The sequence below is a fragment of the Mesoplodon densirostris genome, chromosome 3 (assembly GCF_025265405.1).
Source record: "Mesoplodon densirostris isolate mMesDen1 chromosome 3, mMesDen1 primary haplotype, whole genome shotgun sequence".
Classification (NCBI taxonomy): domain Eukaryota; kingdom Metazoa; phylum Chordata; class Mammalia; order Artiodactyla; family Ziphiidae; genus Mesoplodon; species Mesoplodon densirostris.
Genome location: NC_082663.1, coordinates 139,994,475 through 140,018,359, shown reverse-complemented (window position 1 = coordinate 140,018,359; position 23,885 = coordinate 139,994,475). Strand labels below are relative to the sequence as shown.

Sequence of the window (23,885 nt, the reverse complement as noted above, 5' to 3'; positions counted from 1 at the left end):
AAGTCCTTATCATCGGACATCGTGGCTGGTGGAGAGCATGAGTCCTGGTGATCAAATCATTATCCCTCTCTGCCCCTTTCTCTCCTTTCTCCTCACCTCTGGAAGTCAAGGTACACATTTAGACAAGATAATACTGGGATTAGACATACTCCACAAATAATCAGAAATATCACTTTGCTTTCAAATACATATTGTTAATTACACATTTTCTAAACTAAGGCCCCTGAGAACATGGATCTTCAACAGAGTCAAAATCAATATGCAGATTTTTCCCCTTAAAATGCAGCCTTCCCATCACTTCACACCAACTAGGATGGCTATAACCAAAAAAAAAAAAAAAAAAAAAAACCCAAAAAATAACAAGTGTTGGTGAGGATGTGGAGAAATTGGAACCCTCATACACTGCTGGTGGGAATGTAAAACGGTGCAGTCACTGTGGGAAACAGTTTCTCTGTTCCTCAATAAGTTACACACAGAATTACTACAAGACCCAAGAGTTCAACTCCTAGGTATAAACCCAAAGAATTGAAAACAGGGACTCAAACAGATACCTGTACACTCTTCACAATCGCCAAAAGGCAGAAACAACCCAAATGTCCATCAATGGACAAATGGATAAATAAAATGTGGTCCATCCACACAATGGAATATTACTCAGCCATAGAAAGGAATGAAGCACTGACACACGCTACCATGTGAGTGAACCTTGTGAACATCGTGCTAAGGGAAAGAAACCAGACACAAAAGGCCACAGGTTGTATGATTCCATTACACGAGATGTCTAGAACAGGCAAACCCACAGAGACAGAAAGCAGATTAGTGGTTGTTAGGGTCTGGGGGAGGGGGAAACAGGGAGGGATTACTGGGTAAGGGTCTCCTTTTGGCATGATGAAAATGTTTTGGAACTAGACAGAGGTGGTGGTTACACAACATCGTGAATGCACTAAATGCCACTGAACTGTTCATTTGCATTGAACAGTTGGAAAATGGAAATGCAGCCTTCCCAAGTTAGTGATTCCTGTGTGGTACAACCAACAAGTAGGCATGGATCACCAATGGCAGTGATCAAAGCTGGGGTTGGATCAGTCATACAAAGTGCTATCCTGGGGTGTATACAGTTACGAGGCTCCACAGAGTGCAAAACTGCCTGACATGTCCCAAATCCTGTCCCTTACAGAGCAGCCCAGCAATGGGTACCCGTGATTGGCTGACATCCAACCTCTCCTCATCAAACACTTTCTGAAGTGTTTACGGGTGATGGCTCTCTTCAAAAGTCTCTAGTGCTATGACAGAAAGGTACAAATGCAAAGTGCATACAAGTACAAAATAAATACATGCAAACCTTACCGAGACTAGTTTTGTTTGTTCTTTCTCACTGACTTTGGTGCTGGTGAAACCCTGATTTGTGGATGCTTCTTTTTCGCTAGAAGATTCCATCAAGCTTCCCAGCAACTCTTTCATTTCCTCTTCATCACTGTCTGGAGAATCCAGTCTTCTAGGAGGTTTTTTCTCTTTGGGTGTTTGAAAATCCCTCTCTTTCCCAACATGTGCTTCAGGGGATATCTTTTCCACAGGTGCTTCTCTCTTCTTTAGAAACCTACTGACCTTCCCACTCGGCATGTCACTCTCAGGGACAGGAATTTCAAGGGCCTGTTTCTGGGAGGTTTTGTCTGTGTTCTGTGAAGAAAGGTCAACCGTCCTTCTGGGGGGATATTCATCTGCTCTGCTAGGAAGCCAGTCCTCAGAGGTCTTCAGGTCAGATTCCACGTCAGACAAATCCAACTGCACCTTCCGGTTCCTGATCTTGGTTTCTATCTGGGCCAGCCTTGTGAGCGCAGCGTTGGCCCTGACCTTCGAGGCAGTGGTCGAAGCTCTACCTGAAGAGAGCCAGGGCCCACTCCCCAGGAAAGCATTCTCTTTTGGGAATAAGTGTTTTCCATCCATAGTCTGGTTTCTTTTTAGAAATCTGCTCGGACCGGGTGCTATTTTGGTAAGACTTCTACTGATTTCCAAGTTCTGGATTTCTTCCATCTTTGAATCTTCTAAGGAAATATCACTGAAGTCGCCAAAGATATCACGCACGGTACGGCTGGTTTTTCTTATTGAAGCCATTCTAGGGAGTAAAGAAAGAAAACTTACAGTAAGAATACCTGATGTTCAGACTGCACATTCAAATCCCTCAATGCTTCCCACCACCTGGGAGAGGCCACATCCCCCTTTGCCATCTGGCCAGAGCCTCCCCTTCAAGCCCAATGATGACAACGAAAATAATAAGACACCTGGTACGTTATCATTGAACTATGCCGTTCAAGGCCAGGTCTTAAGTGAGACACGTTACATATTAAAGACGAGAGCCAGTGCTTCTCAGGCCAAGCAGTATGCCTGGCACTCTGCTCAGAGCTACAGTATCTCATTTAATCCTCACTCGACACTGAGAGTTGGTCGTTGTCATGCCTCTTTCATAGAGAAGAGGAAGGAAATGAAGGCCTCCACAGGTTAGGTCACCTGGCCAGCGAGTAACAGAGCCAAATTCAAAGCTCAGGCCAATTCCAAAGGTCCCACTCGCCCCTACAGTGCTTCACTGCCTCTCCAGTTACCCCACCTCTACTCCGAGTGAGTCCTATTACCCAGTTGCACCCCAAGTCTGGTTTTGTCCTTTATCCAAGTGTCCTCAGTTCTCTCAAAAAGAGCTGTTGAAACACAATCTGTATATTTAATGAGCTCCCCAGAAATCTTATTTTACTTACAGTGTGAGAACTACTGCCCTGGGAGCAGGGATGGGGGCTATGGACAGACATAGACCCCCCCACCAAAGGTCGGCCATGTGTTGTATGTGTGTGCTGGTGTAGAGTTTTCTGGGGAAAAGGGCCAGTGTTTTCATCATATTCTCAGAGTTCCCATGTGCCCCTGAAGGAATATGAACAATTCACTCCAAGATTTACCAAGGTTTCAAAAGATTTTAAAGACTTTAAAAAATGGAAAAATATGGCATAGGTGTGTGTTTGTTGCAGGCCCTTTAGTGAGGAACCTGGCAACAGCAATGAAAATGTGAAATGCACAGACGCTGTGACACCACAATTCCACGTCTGGGAATTTCCCTACAATGCCCATAGACATGTATGTTCAAGGGATGTCTTGGCAGCATTGTTTGTACTCATCAGAATCCTGATCCCATCCATACAGGCCCAATGAAGTCCAGATGACCACAGGCAGACAATGGAATACTATGCAGCTGTTAAAAGGAATGGGGGAGGGGCTTCCCTGGTGGCGCAGTGGTTGAGAGTCCGCCTGCTGATGCAGGGGACACGGGTTCATGCCCCAGTCTGGGAAGATCCCACGTGCTGTGGAGCGGCTGGGCCCGTGAGCCATGGTCGCCGATCCTGCGCGTCCGGAGCCTGTGCTCCACAATGGGAGAGGCCACAACAGTGAGAGGCCCGCATACCGCAAAAAAAAAAAAAAAAAAAAAAAAAAAAGGAATGGGGGAGATCTGTGTGCATAATAATGTCTCCAGCATAATGATCTGTGAGGCAGAAAAGATGCAGAACCATGCCTCAGCTCCATACTGTTTGAATGTTTTAGCAAGGCCATTTGTTACTTTTATTTTAAAAAATTTACTGTGAGACCCCAAAAAGCCTTTTTTTTCCCCCACTCTGTCCACTTGGAAAACAACCTTATTGGGATTGCCAGACTAAATACAGGACACCCAGTTATTTGAATTTCAGATAAATAGCAAATAATTTTAAAAATATAAGTATGACCCAAATATTTTTATCCTAAAAGGTAATGTTCCAAAATTTTTTTTAATTTATTTATTTTATTTATTTATTTTTGGCTACTTTGGTTCTTCGTTGCTGTGTGCAGCTTTCTCTAATTGCGGTGAGTGGGGGCTACTCTTTATTCTGGTGCATGGGCTTCTCATTGCAGTGGCTTCTCTTGTTGCAGAGGACAGGCTCTAGGCACGCGGGCTTCAGTAGTTGCAGCATGCGGGCTCCAGAGCGCAGGCTCAGTAGTTGTGGCACACGGGCTTAGTTGCTCCATGGCATGTGGGACCTTCCCGGACCAGTGCTCGAACCCGTGTCCCCTGCATTGGCAGGCGGATTCTTAACCACTGCACCACCAGGGGAGCCCTAAATATTTTTATACTAAAAAATTATTTGTTGTTTATCTGAAACTGAAATTCAGTTGGGTGTCCAGTATTTTGATTTGTTAAACCTGGCTACCCTACATCTTATATACCTTTCAAAGCTGAGTTCAAATATTTTGTGCAAGGCATTTAACCCGGCCCCTAAGATTCTGTACAAGAATGAATTATTTTTATTATTTTACTGTCTGTTTCTCTGACTAGTGTGCTTGCTTGCTCATCCCCACCTTAACCACCCCATGTACTAAGAGTGCCCAGCACAGGCCTGACCACAGGAGTCAGTGAATCAAAAATCACACCCAACAGAAACAGTGCAGAATTCCTAGTGTGAGTGATCCTGGTCAAGTTACTTAACCACTCTGTGCCTCAGCTTGATCATCTGTAAAAAGGGAATAATAACTATTAGCCTCACAGGATTCCTATGTTCAGTGTGGGGCATGGAATAAGCATACAATAAAATTTAGATAGCAGTAATGACAGTATTTGGACTACCTGCATAACGGGCTAACTTTTAGCTGGAAGGACATGGTGAAGGGGAAGTAGAAAGCACTGGAACAACATCAACAGCTATCTTTGTGAGTATTTTTGTAGGCAAGGCCCAGGGCACTCTGTGGGTCAAAGGAAAAGCCTGACCACCAGGCCAGGTTTTCTGGCATCGAGTTCTTCTGAAAGTTTCCCTAGGTTTAAAAAAATTTTTTTAATAAAACAATTAAATAAAATAAATAATTTTTTAAAAAAGAATTTTAAGAAAAAGGGATTTCTCTGGTGGCCTAGTGGTTAGGATTCCAGGCTTTCACTGCCATGACCCGGGTTCAATCCCTGCTCCAGAAACTGAGATCCCACAAGCTGCACGGTGCAGCCAAAATAAATAAGTAAAATAAAATAAGATAATTTAAAAAATAAATCAATAATGTTTAAAAGGGTAAATTTCATGTTATGTACATTTTACCACAACTAAAATATACTTTTTTTAATTAAAAAACTTTTATTGAAGTACAGTTGATTTACAATATTGTGTTAGTTTCAGAAATAGATGTATTTTAAAAACACATAATTAAAAATAAACCAATAGGTAAAAGATGTGAACCGATATTTCACCAAAAAAAAAAAAAAAATACAAATGGCCAATAAGCACCTGAAAAGATGTTCAACATCAGCCATGAAGGAAATTCAAATCAAAACCACTATAAGATCCACTTCATACCCACGAGGGTGGCTATAATCAAAACTACAGAAAATAACAAATGGTTGGCAGAGGGCGTGAAGAAATTGGAACCTTCATACCCCTTTGGAGGAGACTATAAAATGACGCAGCTGACAAACTGGAAAACGGTCTGGTAGTTCCTCAAAAAGTTAAACATCGTTACCATATGATCCAGCAATTCCACTCCCATGAAGCCCAAGATAACTGAAATGTATGCAAATGTTCATAATAGTTCTTATTCATAATAGACAATAAGTGGAAACAACCCAAATATCCATTAACTAGTGAATGGATGAGAACTGAAGTCCATCCATAAATGAGATACTATTCAGTAATAAAAAAGAACAAATAATGACACACACAACACGCATATACGTCAAACACACCATATTAAGGGAAAATACCAGATGATGCAAAAAAACACACACTGTATAATTCCAGTTATAAGGATCGTCCAGAAAAGGTAAATCTATATACTCATAAAGTCCATCAGTGGTTGCCTGGGACTGGGAGTGGTAGCGGAGATAGACTGCAAAGGGGCAGGAGAGATACACTTGGGGTGACTGACAAGTTCTAAAGCTGGATGGTAGTGATGTTTGCACCATTTGGTAAATTTACTAAAAATAACGGGAACTGTACGCTTAGAAGGAGTGAACTGTATGCTATGTAAATGAATTATCAATAAAGTTGTTAAAAATAAATACACAAAATTTGAAAACACAGTCGCCCCTCAGACCATCGAGCTTTTCCCCCAGGCCTGGAGCGACCCACATCGTACCACGCTCGCTAGTGGGCCCCAGACGGGGAAAATGAGGCGCTAGGCCGCTCTCCCGCCGCCCGACCTGCCCAGCCCCGGAGCGCGTCCCGTTCCCCTGCAACTCCTCTCCTGAGCCCGGGCATTAAGCCCGGCCACCGCCCAGCCAACCCCGCCAACCTCCTCCCACGAAGTCCTTCCGCGGAGGCCGCCACCGCTCTCGGCCGGACTCTTGGGCCAGAAGGGACCGTTGACCCCGGCAACGGCGCCAGGGCGAAAGAGACTACACCTCCCGGTGCACCCCGCGCCCCAAACGACCAATAGCGCTCCATGTCACTATCGCGAGGCGTCATGGGAATGGTAGTTTGAAGAGAGACCCGGCGTGCACCGCGCATCAAAGCCCAATGGTGTCTCGGGTCACAATCGCGAGGCGTGACGGGAGTAGTTCTGAGAAGGGGCCGACGCGCCGCGGAGACCCCTGAGCGCAAAGGGACGGTTACAAGAAGAGGTGGCCGCGCCTTCTCCATGGCTGCCGCTTGTGTCTCGCTCTGGGCAGTCTGTGTGCTGCGGGTGGCGCTGGCCACAGTCTACTTCCAGGAGGAATTTCTAGATGGAGGTGAAGGGGCTCCGCCCGTGGCGGAGGCTTAAGCTCCCTCATACCCCAGTGCCCAACGGATGGCCCGAGTTGCCATTGGCCCCGCCTGTCGCCGAGGGATCGGTGGTGGCAAAACCTCGAAGCTTCGAAGCCTCGAGGGCCCCCAACACTCTCCCCACGACCCAAATTAACAGTTTTCAGCCCTAACCGGTGTTATTTCCCCCCAACAGAGCGCTGGAGGAACCGATGGGTGCAGTCCACCAATGACTCCCAGTTTGGGTATTTTGGACTCTCGTCCGGGAAATTTTATGGTCATAAAGAGAAAGACAAAGGTTAGTGTAGGAATCGTGAGAAAATCAAGATGAATGTTTAACCCCCCATAGCAACCTTTCAGGGTAGGTATGGCACAGCCCCAACACCCATTTCACAGGTCGGGAAACAGGCATGGGTAGGGTTTTTTTGTCTTCTCTCTCTTTTCTTGACCAAGATACCCCCTCTTTACAAGCACTAGTCAAATGGGTTTGGAGAGCCGAGGGTCTTGCCCTACAGAAGGAAAAAGTTTAGAAGGTACTTCTCATTTTTATTTTCGCGTTAAAAAGAAAAACAGGGTAAAAGTTATATGCTGTCAAGCACACGGATCTTTGGGGGTCCAATAGGATGAATGTTTACAACTGCACACCGAGGTCAAGATAGGAACGTTTTCAGGCCCCACCTCCACCCCCAGAGTCTTCCCTTCTGGCCTACCCACACCAACCCCCCCGACCACCGCCCAAGTCAGTAGTCTCCAAGTACCAAGGATAACCTCTATTCTGGCTTCTCATTCCTGATGATCAAAGGTAGGCAAATTACAGCTCCTCTACTGCCTGTTTTTTGTACAAACAGTTAGCTGAGAGTGGTCTCTACGTTTTTTAATTGTTGGAGAAAAATAGAAAGGGGAATAGTATTTTGTGATGCATAAAAATTACACAAAATTCAATGAAATGCCCGAAATTTCAGGGTCCATAAATAAAGTGTTAGTGGAATACAGCCATGCTTCTTCATTTGCATACAGTCTATGGCTGCTTTCAGGCTGCAAAGGCAGAAATGAGTAATTAGGATGGAGAAGGAATGGCTCCCAAAGTGTAAAGCATTTATTCCCTGGCCTTAACAGAAAAAAGTTTACCAACCCCTGATTTAGATGAAAAATTTCCCTCTTTACCACCTTCCACTCAACTTCCATCTTGGCCCTGTTATTCCAGTGTTGCCCTCATTGTTTTGTGGATACACATTGTTCCAAATTGTCAGGCTGTAATGGCAAAAATGGAGTGAAATAATAAGGTGGTCTGTGAAGCTTGTCTAGGGAGCGGGGTTGTCATTTGGTTTTTTCCCACAATGTTTTTCCTTCCTCCAACCTGGAATCCTGAGACTCTGTGCATTTCATTCATTCCAGCACTTGTCTACTGAGAGCAGACACAGGCAAGGCACTGAGGATACCAGTTAATTTGACCCCTTTCATTGTGGTCTCCCAGGACCATAACATAGAAGCCATGGATGGAAAGATCAATAGAATTTAACCAGACAGAGATGAGTGAGAGGTGATGGTGGTGGCTGAGGAGTGTGGTGAGACACAGAGGGAGGTGGTGAGTCAGATGGCCTTAGGAATTGCCTGGATGGTAGGGGAAGGGGCTACAGATCACCTGAGAAAGTGAAGAGTGGGGGAAGAATGTAGGAGAGAGAGAGAGAGATAGGTTTGGGAGTGGGGAGTCAACGGTGAGTTCAGTCTTAGACATACTGACACAAAATTCCAGGTTCATTAATGATGGCTCTCAGCATAGGCAGTTATGGAGGCTGGAGTATGTTTGCAAGGAAGGGTAGGTTATAAGAAGACTGGCTCTGGGCTTCCCTGGTGGCGCAGTGGTTGAGAGTCCGCCTGCCGATGCAGGAGACACGGGCTCGTGCCCCGATCTGGGAAGATCCCACATGCCGTGGAGCGGCTGGGCCCGTGAGCCATGGCCGCTGAGCCTGCGCGTCTGGAGCCTGTGCTCCGCAACGGGAGAGGCCACAACAGTGAGAGGCCCACATACTGAAAAAAAAAAAAAAAAAAAAAAAAAAAAAAGAAGACTGGCTCTGTTTTCAGGTTTGTCTTTTTTTTTTTTTTTTTGCGGTACGCGGGTCTCTCACTGTTGTGGCCTCTCCCGTTGCGGAGCACAGGCTGCGGACGCACAAGCTCGGCGGCCGTGGCTCATGGGCCCAGCCGCTCCGCGGCATGTGGGATCTTCCCAGACCGGGGCACGAACCCGTGTCCCCTGCATCGGCAGGCAGACTCTCAACCACTGCGCCACCAGGGAAGCCCCCTGTCTTTTTTTTTTAATTTAAGTATAGTTGATTTATAATATCATGTGATCATGTTAGTCTTAGGTGTACAGTACAGTGATTCAGTTACATATATTTCAGATTCTTTTCTCTTATAGGTTATTACAAAATATTGAGTAGAGTTCCCTGTGCTATACAGTAGGTCCTTGTTGTCAGGTTTGTCTTATACTCCAGTATAAGATAAGGAATTGGTACAGAGCCTTTTGGCTACTGAAAAGGGGTTTTTGGTCTTGAAGTGAATGGCTAAACTTATAAACTACAAGATTCAGATGACAAAAGAATGGTATCTTCATAAAAAGAGCCACCACACAGATGACACCCAAGGACCAGCTCATCCAGGGCAGTGAAGCACTTTTTTTTTCCCCCAGATCAGCAATCTGTCCTCCATCAGCCATTGTGTCTCTTAAATAGCTGTTTTAAGATGAGAATTAAGGGAAAGAAGTAGAATGTTCCATTGTTTAATCCAGTTGTTACAAAGCTTCCTTGTATATTCCCACCCCTTGGAAAATGAAGGGAAGCAAAATTAATCTTTTATCTATAATTAGATTGCATATTTGTCAGTTAGAGCTGAAGTGTTTTTATAACTTAAGACCTAACAGTGGTATATTAAGTACAAAAACATGTACATGAGTATGTGAAATAGAAGTTCTCTGGCAGCAGAGAGCCTGTTAGTGATATGCCCATTGTATATCATTGTACAAATGTGCTATAGGTGCAGGATCAACATAAATGGTTGGAAGGTTTATTATCAGGGGTGGGGGAGGACAACCATTTAATTCCCTGCATTGCTGAGCAGTGTCATTCCTAATCCTTCATGAGTACTTTTTATTTAAAGGTCTGCAGACCACTCAAAATAGCCGATTCTACGCCATCTCTGCACGGTTCAAACCATTTAGCAATAAAGGGAAGACTCTGATCATTCAGTACACCGTGAAACATGAGCAGAAGATGGACTGTGGAGGGGGCTACATTAAGCTCTACCCTGCAGACGTGGATCAGAAGAACCTGAATGGAAAATCCCAGTACTATATTATGTTTGGTGAGTTTAGATAGTATGGACAACAATTTGTGATTTTGAAAACCCTTCCACCTGTAGAATCCTTAGACTGACTTTGCTATAGTTGTGTTGAGTTTATCTAACTAAAGGTTTCTAGTACTGTTAAACCTAATCAGTATTTAAAAAGGTGACTGTAGGCTTCCCTCGTGGCGCAGTAGGTGAGAGTCCGCCTGCCGATGCAGGGGACACGGGTTCGTGCCCCGGTCTGGGAAGATCCCACATGCCGCAGAGCGGCTGGGCCCGTGAGCCATGGCCGCTGAGCCTGTGTGTCTGGAGCCTGTGCTCTGCAACAGGAGAGGCCACAACAGTGAGAGGCCCGTGTACCGCAAAAAAAAAAAAAAAAAAAAAAAAAAGGCGACTGTACCATTCTGTTGTTCTTGGGAGAAAGTTATTTATTCAACATTAATGTAGCCCCAAGTATTTTGAATGCCTCAGGACTCAGTAAACCTTGGCCATGGGCCAAATCGGCCCACAGCCTGTGTTTGTTATGGCCCATGAACTGAGAATGGGTTTTTTAATTTTTTGGCTGCACTGCATGGCTTGCAGGATCTCAGTTCCCTGACCAGGGATTGAATCCAGGCCACAGGAGTGAAAGCCCAGAATCCTAACCACTAGGCAACCAGGGAACTTCCTGCTTTTTAACATTTTTGGATGATTAAAAAAATCAAAAGAAGGACAATACTTTTGACCCATGAAAATAATATGAAACTCAAATTTCAGTGTCCACAAATGAAGTCTTATTGGAATGCAGCCTCACTCAGTTCATTTACATCTTGTCTATGGCTGCTTTCAAGCAGCAGTGGCAGAGTTGAGTGGTCATGACAGAGAGTATATAGCTCACAAAACCAAAAATATTTACTGTCTGGCTCCTTACAGAAAAAGGAGATTGTTGACCCCTGGAATACATTGAATGTCTCCTGACACTAGGAGTAATTGATTAACATCTGTGCTGGAATTGGGAAGGCCACATTGGGCTGCAGGAACTAGACATAACTGAAATGTGTGGATTCAAAAACGTTTAAGAATGAAGAGGATTCTGGGAAGATGGGGGAATAGGAAGCACCAGGAATCTGTCTCACCACCTAGACAAGGAAACATTCTTGCACTGGCAGAATCTGTCTGATGTAACAGGGAACTATGCAGTCTGTGGAAGTATTGCAACTTCCAGGAGAAAACTGGGGAGGTCAATTTGGGTGAATTTCAGTTCTTAGCACAGAAGTACCTACCCATTCCCACCTCCAGCCACATGGCAGACAGACAGCTGTGCACCAGGTTCCTGGAGCAGCTTTTACGGGAGCCAGGGTAGGCAAAAAGGACCCTGTCCTCCAAATATCAAGGATCTGAACTCTGATGGCTGATTGCCCCTTCTTATTGCAGAGGCGCAGAAAAAGAGATGGGCAGCCATTGTTGTTAAACATACCCCCATTGTTGTAAGCCTCTCCCCCTCCAGCTGAAATGATTTCCAGGAGACTTAAAGGGCCAGAACCCTTCCCTCCCACCCTTCATTTTTCACCTTTTCCCCTTTAGGAAGCTAGACATTAAAGACTAGGACATTAAAAAACAACTAGAGAGGGCCTCCTTGGTGGCGCAGTGGTTGAGAGTCCGCCTGCCGATGCAGGGGATACGGGTTCGTGCCCCGGTCTGGGAGGATCCCATATGCCGCGGAGCGGCTGGGCCCGTGAGCCATGGCCGCTGGGCCTGCGCATCCGGAGCCTGTGCTCCGCAACGGGAGAGGCCACAACAGTGAGAGGCCCACATACCGCAAAAAGAAAAAAAAAAAAAAAAAAACAACTAGAGAGCTTCCCTGGTGGCGCAGTGGTTGAGAGTCCGCCTGCCGACGCAGGGGACATGGGTTCGTGCCCCGGTCTGGGAAGATCCCACATGCCGTGGAGCGGCTGGGCCCGTGAGCCATGGCCACTGAGCCTGCGCGTCCAGAGCCTGTGCTCCACAACAGGAGAGACCACAACAGTGAGAGGCCCGTGTACTGCAAAAAAAAAAAAAAAAAAAAAAGGAGAAAACGAAAACAAAAACAAAAAAAACAACTACATATGCAGGGAAAATTAGAAAGTGACCACACATACACAGGAAAACACTCAGAAAAGACCTGAGGGCTTCCCTGGTGGCGCAGTGGTTGAGAGTCCGCCTGCCGATGCAGGGGACACGGGTTCGTGCCCCGGTCTGGGAAGATCCCACATGCCGCGGAGCGGCTGGGCCTGTGAGCCATGGCCACTGAGCCTGCGCGTCCGGAGCCTGTGCTCCGCAACGGGAGAGGCCACAGCTGTGAGAGGCCCGCGTACCACAAAAAAAAAAAGACCTGAGAAAACCTTAAGTTTACATCCCAGGCTGACCCTTGGTACAGAGCCAGCCTTCAACAATCAGTCAAAAAACCAACAACAACACAGCAAACCTTGCAGAAGGAGGAGAATCCAATTTCCAGACTTAACATTCATTATTAGACTCATATGTCCAGTGTTTAACAAATAATCACAAGGTATACAAAGAAACAGGAAAGTGTGGCCCATTCAAATGAAAAGAATAAATCAACATAAACTGTCCCTGAAAAAAAGACCTAATGGCAGATCTATTAGACTTAAATAACTGTCTGAATGATGCTAAAAGAATTAAATGAAGATGTAGTGAAAGTCAAGAAAAATGAGAGTAAAATGGAAATATCAGTAAGGAGATAGAATACTTAACAAGAAACCAAAATCAAATTCTGGAGCTGAAAAGTAAACTGACGTGAAGAGTTCACTAGAAGAGTCAAAGGCAGATTTGAGCAAGCAGAAGAAAGAAACAGATCTTGAAGATAGGATAATTGAAATTATCAAGGCTGGGGAGCAGAAAGAAACAAGATTGAAGGAGAGCAAACAGAGGCTAAGGGACCTGTGGGACACCATCAAACAGACCAACGTACACATTGTGGGAGTCACAGAAGGAGAAGAGAGAGAAAAACCAGAGGGAGAGAATATTTGAAAAAACAAAGGCTGAAAACTTCCACATTTGATGAAATACATGAATATAAATATCCAAGAAGCTCTATGAACTCCAGGTAAGATGAACCCAAAGAGGTCCACACCAAGACACAGTGCAATCAAACTTGCAAAAAGCAAAGACAAAAAATGCTAAAAGCAGCAAGAGGGAAGCAAATCATCACATACAAGGCATTTGCAATAAGCTTATCAGTAGATTTCTTATCAGAAACTTTGGAGGCCACAAGACAGTGGATTCAAAGTGAAAAGAAAAAAAAACAACTCTCAATAAAAACTCACATTTGGCAGAACTGTCCTTCAAATATGTGGAAAAATTAAGACAGAAAAGCTGAGGGAGTTTGTAACCACTAGAACTGCTTTACAAGAAATGCTCAAGGGAGTCCTGCAAGGTGAAATGAAAGGACACTCACTAGACAGTAACTTGAACCTATATGGAGAAATAAAAATCTCAATAAAAGTAAATATAATTATAAAAGTATTATTTAACAATGGTTTATAACTACACTTTTTGTTTTCATGATTTAAGAGACTAATACATTTAAGGAAAAACAATTATTTGTGTAAAAGCTAATATTACTGTAACTTTGGTTTGTAACTACAAATCTAGTTTTCTACATAATTTAAGAGACAAATGCATTTTAAAGAATTATTAGTTTATGTTTTAGGGGACACAGCCTATAAAGATGTAACTTTGTGACATCAATAACTAGCTAGATGGACTAAGGGAAGAAGAGAGAAGACTCAGATTACTAAAATCAGAAATGAAAGTGAGGATGTTACTACCTTGTCTACAGAAATAAAAGGGATTATAAGAGAGTACTATGAATATTTGTACACCAAAAAGTTGGATAACCTAGATGAAAGGGACAAATTCCTAGAAACACAAAACCTACCAAGACTCAATCACAAAGAAAGAGGAAATCTGAATAGACCTATAAGTCGTAAGGAAATTGAAGCAGTAAACAAAATTATCCCAACAAAGAAAAGCCTTGTCTCAACAAAGTGAGTATATAGGGAATATACCTCAACATAATAAAGGCCATATATGACAAACCTACAGCCAATATTATATTCAGTGGTGAAAAGCTGAAAGCATTTCCTCTAAGATCAGGAATGAGATAAGGATGCCCACTCTTGCCACTTTTATTCAACATAGTATTGGAAGTCCTGGCTACAGCAATCAGAGAAGAAAAATAAGTAAAAGGAATCCAAATTAGAAAGGAAGAGGTACAACTGTCACTGTGTGCAGATGACATGGTACTATACATAGACAATACTAAAGACACTGCCAAAATACTACTAGAACTAATAAATTCAGTAAAACTGCAGGATATAAAATTAATATACAGAAATCTGTTTTCTTTCCATACACCAACAACAAACTATCAGAAAAATTAGGAAAACAAACCCATTTACAGTTGCATCAAAAAGAATAAAATACCTAGGAATAAATCTAACTAAGGAGGTAAAAGTCCTGTGCTCAGAAAACTATAAGGCACTGAAGAAAGAAATTGAAGATGACACAAACAAATTGAAAGGTATACCTCATGGATTGGAAGAATTAATATTGTTAAAATATCCATCTTCCCCAAGGCAATATACAGATTCAATGCAATCCCTATCAAAATACCAATGGCATTTTTCACAAACGAGAACAAATAATTCTAAAATCTGTATGGAAACACAATGACCCCAAATAGAACAATTTTGAGAAAGAGTAACAAAGCTGGAGATACCACACTCCCTGATTTCAAACTATACTACAAAGCTTATAGTAATCAAAACAGTATGGTACTGGCATAGAAACAAACACACAGATCAGTGAAACAGAATAAAGATTTCAGAAATGAACCCATGCTTATATATGTCAATCCACAACAAAAAAGGCAAAAGCTTACAATGGGAAAAAGACAGCCTCTTCAATAAATAGTTTTGGGAAAACTAGGCTACTCTCTCACTATATACAAAAATAAACTCAAAATGGATTAAAGACTTAAATTACAACCTGAAACCATAAAACTCCTAGAAGAAAACAGGCAGTATGCTCTTTGACTTCATCTTAAGCAATATTTTTTTTGCATCTGTCTCCTCAGGGGGGAACAAAAGCAAAAATAAATAAATGGGACTACATCAAACTCAAAAGCCTTTGCACAGTGAAGGAAACCACGAACAAAATGAAAAGGCAGCCTACTGAATGGGAGAGGAGATTTGCAAATGATAGATTCAATAAAGAGTTAATATCCAAAATAAAGAACTCATAGAACTCAACATCAAAAAAAAAGCCCAGTCAAAAAATGGGCAGAGGACCTGAACTGACATTTTTCCAAAGAAGGCATACAGATGGCCAAAAGACAAATGAAAGACGTTCAACATCACTAATCATCAGAGAAATGCAAATCAAAACCACAATGAGATATCACCTCACACCTGTCAGAATGGCTAGATATATGCTCCCCTATGTTCATTGCAGCATTATTTCCATTAGCCAAGATATGGAAGGAATATAAGTGCCCATTAAATGAGTGTATAAAGAAGATGTATATATACAATGGAATATTACTCAGTCATAAAAAGGAATGAAATCTTTCTATTTGTGACAACACAGATGGACTTAGAGAGTTTTATGCTAAGTGAAATAAGTCAGACAGAGAAAGACAAATACTATATGATTTCACTTATATGTGGAACCCAAAAAACAAAGCAAATGAACAAATATAACAAAGTAGAGAGTCATAAATGTAGAGGACAGGTGGTTGCCAGAAGGGAGGAGGGTGAAAAGATGAGTAAAGTAGGTGGTAGAGATTCAGAGGTACAAATTTCCAGTTGCAAAATAAGTGAGCCACAGGGATGAAATGTACAGCATGGGGAATATAGTCATATAGTCATATATTATATAGTCATATATAATAATGTAGTTTCTTTGTATGGTAACAAAGTAATTAAACTTATCATGGTGACCATTTTGTAATGTATAAAAATATTGAATCACTATTTTCTGCACCAGGAGCTAACATAATGTTGTAGGACAATTATACTTCACAAGCAAACTCATAGAGAAGGAGATCAGATTTGTGGTTACCAGAGGTGGGCGTGGAGGAGGGGGAATGGGATGAAGGTGGTCAAAAGGTACAAACTTCCAGTTATAAGACAAATAAATACTAGGGTTGTAATGTACAATATGATTAATATTCTTAACACTGCTGTATGTTATATATGAAAGCTGTTGATAGAGTAAATCCTAAGAGTTCTCACCACAAGGAAAAAATACTTTTTTTAAAATTCTGTACCTATATGAGATGATGGATGTTCACTAAATTTATTGTGGTCATCATTTCATGGTATATGTAAGTCAAATCATTATGTTGTGTATATTAAGCTTATATAGTTCTGTATGGCAATAATATTTCAATAAAACTGGAAGAGGAAGGAAGGAAGGAAAGAAGGAAAGAAGGAAGGAAGGCTGGCTCTGAATCTGATGGTTTCGCTGGTGAATTCTACCAAACATTGAAAGAATACCAATCCTTCTCAAACTTTTCCAAAAAATTGAAAAGGAGGGAACACTTCCTAACTCATTCTATGATGCCAACATTACCCTAATACCAAAACCAAAGACGCTACAAGAAAACACTGATGCAAATCGTCAACAATATACTACTAAACAGAATTCAGCAGCATACTAAAAGAATTATACAACATGACCAAGTGGCATTTATTCCTGGGATGCAAGTATGGTTTGACATATGAAAATCAATGTAATATGCAACATCAACAGAACGAAGGGGGAAAAATGATCATCACATTTGATGCAGAAAAAGCATTTGACAAAATTCAACACCTTTTCATAATAAAAACACACAACAAACTAGGAATAAAAGGAAACAAATTCAACGTAATAAAAGGCATATATGAAAACCCCACAGTGAGCATACTCAGAAAAACTCAAAGTGTTTCCTCTGAGATCTGAACAAGGCAAGGATGCCTGTCTTCCCACTTCTATTCAACATAGTACTGGAAGTTTTAGCCAGAGCAATTAGGCAAGAAAAAGAAAAGAAATTGGAAAAGAAGAAGTAAAATTATCTGTTTGCAGGTGATATGATATATAGAAAACCCTAAAGCTTGCACAGAAAAACCCTATTAGAACTAATGAATGAATTCAGCAAAGTAACAGTATACAAAGTCAACATGTTAAAAAACAAACCCAAAAACAGTTGCATTCCTATACACAATGAATAATCTGAAAAGGAAATTACAAAAACAATGTCATTTACAATGACATCCAAAGGAGTAAAATACTTAGTAATCATCTTAACCAAGAAAGTGAGAGACTTGTCTAATGCAAACTACACATTATTGCTGGAAGAAATTAAGACATAAATAAATGGGAACATATCCCATGTTTGTGGATTGGAAGACTTAATATTGTTAAAATGTCAATACTACCCAAAGCAATCTACAAGTTCCAAAGAAATTCAGTCCAATCCCTATCAAAATTCCAATAACTGGGACTTCCCTGGTGGCACAGTGGTTGGGAATCTGCCTGCCAATGCAGGGGACACGGGTTTGATCCCTGGTCCGGGAAGATCCTACATGCTGTTGAACAACTAAGCCCATGCACCACAACTACTGAGCCTGTGCTCTAGAACCTGTGAGCCACAATTACTGAGCCCATGTGCCACAACTACTGAAGCCTGCACACCTAGAGCCTGTGTTCTGCAACAAGAGAAGCCACCGCAATGAGAAGCCCGTGCAACACAACGAAGAGTAGCCCCTACTCGCCACAACTAGAGAAAGCCAGGGCACCGCAATGAAGACCCAACACAGCCAAAAATAAATAGATAAATAAAAATAAATAAATAAAATGGTTGGTTTTTAGATAATCAACAAGGACGTACTGTATAGCACAGGGAACACTACTCAACACTCTGTAATAACCTATATGGGAAAAGAATCTGAAAAAGAGTAGATATATGTATATGTATAATGGAATCACTTTGCTGTACACCTGAAACTAACACAACATTGTAAATCAAATATACTCCAATATAAAATAAGAATTAAACTATATATATATATTTTTTTTAAAGAGGTAATTCCCTGGTGGTCCAGTGGTTAGGACTCTGCGCTTTCACTACCAAGGGTCCAGGTTCCATCCCTGGTCGAGGAACTAAGATCCCACAAGCTGTGTGGTGTAACCAAAAAAAGAGAGAAAAAGAAAGAAAGAAAGAAAATAAATAAATAAAATGGTTGATTTTATGTGATGTGAATTTTTCCTCAATAAATTAAAAGGGTTTGGGAATTGCATGACAAAGGAACTCCATGGCTGATCTTTTTTTTTTTTTTTTTTAGTTTCTGCTTTATAACATGGCTGATGATTTTTAATGCTGTCACAGCCTAAAAGCCCATCTCACCTCTTTCTTTGCCAGAACCATGTTCAGGCAGCAGCCAACTCCCCAGGACAGCCTTGATGTCGGCAGGTCATTCGGTGAGCTGCGCTGGGGCACAATTTTGGTGGCACTGTCCTGCCCTCCCATTTCAGTGTCCCCATGTCTTACACATCCTGTTCACACTAAAGCTGAAGTGAGACAGGATATCCAGGGACTTGAAAGTAGGGTTTGCTGAGAGGTGACTCAGGAAGATGGATTCTCTAAGTGCCTGCCCCTCCGAGCCTGTGATTTCCCCTTTGGTGGAAGGTACTTAGAGTAGTGAAAATCATAGAGGTAGAAAGTAGAATGGTGGTTGCCAGGGGCTGGGGAGAAGGGAAGATGGAGAGTTATTGCTTAATGGGTATAGAGTTTCAGTTTCACAAAATGAAAAGTGTTATGGGGATTGATGGTAGTGATGGTTGGCTAACAATGTGAATGTGTTTAATACCACTGAACTGTACACTAAAAATGGCTAAGATGGTAAAGTTTGTGTTGTACGTATTTTGCCACAATAAAAAAAAAAAGGTGGAAAAGAAAAAGCTTTAAGGATGAAAATGTATTTTAAAATATCCATCCATAATCCAGATTTGGGGACTTATTCTTTAAAATTATTTTCTCTCATGTGACATTTTCCCATGCTTATTTTAAATTTTTTCATGATCAGGATCAGGCTTCAGACACCTAGTTATGCTGTCCTTATATTTATATATACAGCTGGTCTTGATGTTATTATAGAAGTAAAAAGAGTATTATTTTATTAGATATTAGATTACTTATTAGATTTAGATCTAATTCTGCTCTGTCATTTTGGAGAGTGAGGCAACTTCTCCAAGGACACAGCATTAGATTGATCCAAAGTTTCCACAGATTGTGCAGTCCCCGACTCCCTGCCCAGAGTTCTCTCTACCTGCCACGCCTCACATTTACTCTTTTTAAAAATATTTATTTGTTTATTTATTTATTTATTTATGGCTATATTGGGTCTTCATTGCTGTGTGCGGGCTTTCTCTAGTTGCAGCGAGCAGGGCTACTCTTCGTTGCAGTGCGCAGGCTTCTCATTGCGGTGGCTTTTCTTGTTGTGGAGCACAGGCTCTAGGCCCGTGGACTTCAGTAGTTGCTGCATGTGGGCTCAGTAGTTGTGGCTTGGGCTCTAGAGGACAGGCTCAGTAGTTGTGGCGCACAGCTTAGTTGCTCCGTGGCATGTGGGATCCTCCCAGACCAGGGCTCAAACCTGTGTCCCCTGCACTGGCAGGCGGATTGCTAACCACTGTGCCACCAGGGAAGTCCCTCACATTTACTCTTGAATTTAAAATCTGGAATGGAAAAGGTCTTTATTTAGATTAAAAAATAAATTTAAATGTCTCCGTTTTGGTTATTGTTATTATTCTCTTAAAACAGGATGGCAGAGATATCTGGCAAAAGAATAATATCTATTGAATTAGAGATGAGTTCACAAATATTTGATTTAGTTAGATTTAGTAAACAAAATAACCACAAATATCCACCAAAATACTACTTTTAAATATACACAGCATGTCTGCTACATTTAAATTGCAAAGCAGCATATGTTGGAGTAAAATATATATATATATATATATATATATATATATATATATATATATATATATAAATTTTCTGCATTATTTTGCTTTTAACTCAACATCAGTTACATTTTACCCAAACCCATTGTGTCACTATTAGAACACTTCCTGTGATTTCTCAGCTCTAGCCTTTGGTTTGAGAGCAGCTTGCTAGTGTTGAAGAGGAAGAGAGAAACATATTTTATTGGGCCCTTGCCAGGGGCCTTACCCATGCAATCTTAGATTATGTGTAAAACCCTAGGAAATGGGTAACACAGCCCCCATTTTGCTGAGGCTCAGAAAGATTAAAATACTTGCCCAAAGTCAGGTCAGCCCAATTTCAGAGCCCATCTGCCTACCCCATTCTTCACAAAAATCCATTACTGCATAACTATTTTATGATTGCTGTTAATGGAAAATGTCCAGATTTTTCTGGTCAGATCTGGGCACATTCTGAAGCTGAATTTAATAGTAAAAGTATGTAGGTGCTTAGGAATAGAGAGGAAAATTCTGACCAATTTCGAAGGAAAAATAAATTTCATGTTTCAATCCTGAGATAATAGACTTTCATACAAATAATTTACATAGCTTTTGTTTTAAAAAATTGAACTGGAATGTTTTCCAGCAATGACAAAAAAGGAAATTACATAAACCACCCGTCCTCCGGGAACTCAACCAGGAGATAGATGTGGTGTTCTTTGTCGGTTCCATAGATGGTATTTCCAAGTAAAATGTCGCATCTACTCTGGCAAATTGATAATGTTCTTTAAGTAAGTATGTGCAGCCTAGATCTCTCTTATTTAATCTGGAGGTTCATCACTGCAAGTTCAAGAAGAAGTCACAGTCATCTGCTTGTGTTTACACAGGGTTTGTTCATGCAGGCCTGGGTCAGTGAATGTGGTGGAATTCCGTCTGAGACAGAAAGACATGCAGATACTTTAGTACATTCCTATGGCTTAAAGTCAATGAAGCCGCAGCAGGGTAATTCCAAACAGTCTCAGAAGGTTTGACAGATTTTCCAGATCCCTCCTGTAAACCTTGCTTAGAATATTCAGAACTTCTTTGTCTCTGAGCCGGGAATAGTGTCCTACGGCATTCCATTTCCTTAGTGACTAAAACTTACGTGCCAATTTAAAAATCATTAACTTTTTTTTTTAACATCTTTGTTGGGGTATAATTGCTTTACAATGGTGTGTTACTTACTGCTTTATTACAAAGTGAATCAACTATACATATACATATATCCCCATATCTCCTCCCTCTTGCATCTCCCTCCCACCCTCCCTATCCCACCCCTCTAGGAGGTCACAGAGTACTGAGCTGATCTCCCTGTGCTATGCAGCTGCTTCCCACTAGCTATCTATTTTACATTTGGTAGTATATTTAAGTCCATACCACTCTCTCACTTCTTCTCAGCTTACCCTTCCTCCTCCCTGTGTTCTCAAGTCCATTTTATACGTCTGCGACTTTATTCCTGTCCTGCCCCTAGGGTCTTCAGAACCTTTTTTTTTTTTTTTTTTTAGATTCCATATATGTGTGTTAGCATATGGTATTTGTTTTTCTCTTTCTGACTTATTTCACTCTGTATGACAGACTCTAGTTCCATCCACCTCACTACAAATAACTCAATTTTGTTTCTTTTTATGGCTGAGTAATATTCCATTGTATATATGTGCCATATCTCCTTTATCCATTCATCTGTTGATGGACACTTAGGTTGCTTTCATATCCTGGCTATTGTAAATAGAGCTGCAATGAACATTGTGGTACATGACTTTTTTTGAATTACAGTTTTCTCAGGGTATATGCCCAGTAGTGGGATGGCTGGGTTGTATGGTAGTTCTATTTGTAGTTTTTTAAGGAACCTCTGTACTGTTCTCCATAGTGCCTGTATCAATTTACATTCCCACCAACAGTGCAAAAGGGTTCCCTTTTCTCCACACCCTCTCCAGCATTTATTGTTTGTAGATTTTTTGATGATGGCCATTCTGACTGGTGTGAGGTAATAACTCATTGTAGTTTTGATTTGCATTTCTCTAATGATTAGTGATGTTGAGCATCCTTTCATGTGTTTGTTGGCAATCTGTATATCTTCTCTGGAGAAATGTCTACTTAGGTCTTCTGCCCATTTTTGAATTGGATTGTTTGTTTTTCTGATATTGAGCTGCATGAGCTGTTTGTAAAATTTGGCGATTAATCCGTTGTCAGTTGCTTCATTTGCAAATATTTTCTCCCATTCTGAGGGTTGTTTTTTCATCTTGTTTATGGTTTCCTTTGCTGTACAAAAGCTTTTAAGTTTTATTAGGTTCTGTTTGTTTATTTTTGTTTTTATTTCCATTTCTCTAGGAGGTAGGTCAAAAAGGATCTTGCTGTGATTTATGTCATAGAGTGTTCTGCCTATGTTTTCCTCTAAGAGTTTTATAGTGTCTGGCCTTACATTTAGGTCTTTAATCCATTGTGAGTTTATTTTTGTGTATGGTGTTAGGAAGTGTTCTAATTTCATTCTTTTACATGTAGCTGTCTAGTTTTCCCAGCACCACTTATTGAAAAGGCTGTCTTTTCTCCATTGTATATTCTTGCCTCCTTTATCAAAAATAAGGTGACCATATGTGGGTGAGTTTATCTCTGGGCTGGGCTTTCTATCCTGTTCCATTGATCTATATTTCTGTTTTTGTGCCAGTACCATACTGTCTTCATGACTGTAGCTTTGTGGTATTGTCTGAAGTCCAGGAGCCTGATTCCTCCAGCTCCATTTTTCTTTCTCAGTATTGCTTTCGCTATTCGGGATCTTTTGTGTTTCCATACAAATTGTGAAATTTTTTGTTCTAGTTCTGTGAAAAATGCCATTGCTAGTTTGATAGGGATTGCACTGAATCTGTAGATTTCTTTGGGTAGTAGAGTCATTTTCACAATGTTGATTCTTCCAATCCAAGAACATGGTATATCTCTCCATCTGTTTGTATTATCTTTAACTTCTTTCATCAGTGTCTTATAGTTTTCTGCATACAGGTCTTTTGTCTCCTCAGGTAGGTTTATTCCTAGGTATTTTATTCTTTTTCTTACAATGTTTCCTTAATTTCTCTTTCAAATTTTTCATCATTAGTGTGTAAGAGTGAAAGAGATTTCTGTGCATTAATTTGGTATCCTGCTACTTTACCAAATTCATTGATTAGCTCTAGTAGTTTTCTGGTAGCCTCTTTAGGATTCTCTATGTAAAGTATCATGTCATCTGCAAACAGTGACAGCTTTACTTCTTCTTTTCTGATCTGGATTCCTCTTATTTCTTTTTCTTCTCTGATTGGTGTGGCTAAAACTTCCAAAACAATGTTGAATAATAGTGGTGAGAGTGGACAACCTTGTCATGTTCCTAATCTTAGAGGAAATGGTTTCAGTTTTTCACAATTGAGAATGATGTTGGCTGTGGGTTTGTCATATATGGTCTTTATTATGTTGAGCGAAGTTCCCTCTATGCCTACTTTCTGTAAGGTTTTTATCATAAATGGGTGTTAAATTTTGCCAAAAGCAAAAATCATTAACTTTGAATAGAACTTTTTATAGATTTCACAGTTCATTGGAACCTACGTACTGATTGTAACCTCTTTTTTGCTTAAGATGTGGTGTTATCTTTAAGAATATATGTGTGTGTGTGTGTGTGTGTTGTCTTGGAGCATAACAGTAATAACAACAAATATTGAGCATTGCCATACTAAAAGCTTTACATACATTAGCCCCTTGAATTGGCAAAATAGCTTTGTGAAGTCAAGATTAACACCCCTATTTTACAGACCA

General features: G+C 41.1%; 2 protein-coding genes across 6 annotated transcripts in view; one reads left to right on the top strand and one right to left on the bottom strand.

Annotated features, from left to right (window-relative positions):
* Window positions 1–6,361, bottom strand: part of C3H19orf44 (chromosome 3 C19orf44 homolog) — a 32,998-nt gene extending 26,637 nt beyond the window's left edge. For all 5 annotated transcript variants that reach the window (XR_009531489.1, XM_060093832.1, XM_060093830.1 and 2 more), the window contains exons 1-2: window positions 6,280–6,361; window positions 1,348–2,113 (exon numbers count right to left, since the gene is read on the bottom strand). Coding sequence is in view for 4 of the 5 variants with exons in the window: in XM_060093832.1 (XP_059949815.1) it covers window positions 1,348–2,112 (765 nt within the window). In the remaining variant the exon portion in view is untranslated. The remainder of the gene's footprint in view (window positions 1–1,347; window positions 2,114–6,279) is intronic.
* A 246-nt stretch (window positions 6,362–6,607) lies between these two features.
* Window positions 6,608–23,885, top strand: part of CALR3 (calreticulin 3) — a 32,453-nt gene continuing 15,175 nt past the window's right edge. Inside the window, exons 1-3 of the mRNA XM_060092128.1 lie at window positions 6,608–6,715; window positions 6,925–7,026; window positions 9,882–10,085. Coding sequence (XP_059948111.1) covers window positions 6,625–6,715; window positions 6,925–7,026; window positions 9,882–10,085 — 397 coding nt within the window. The 5' untranslated portion in view covers window positions 6,608–6,624. The remainder of the gene's footprint in view (window positions 6,716–6,924; window positions 7,027–9,881; window positions 10,086–23,885) is intronic.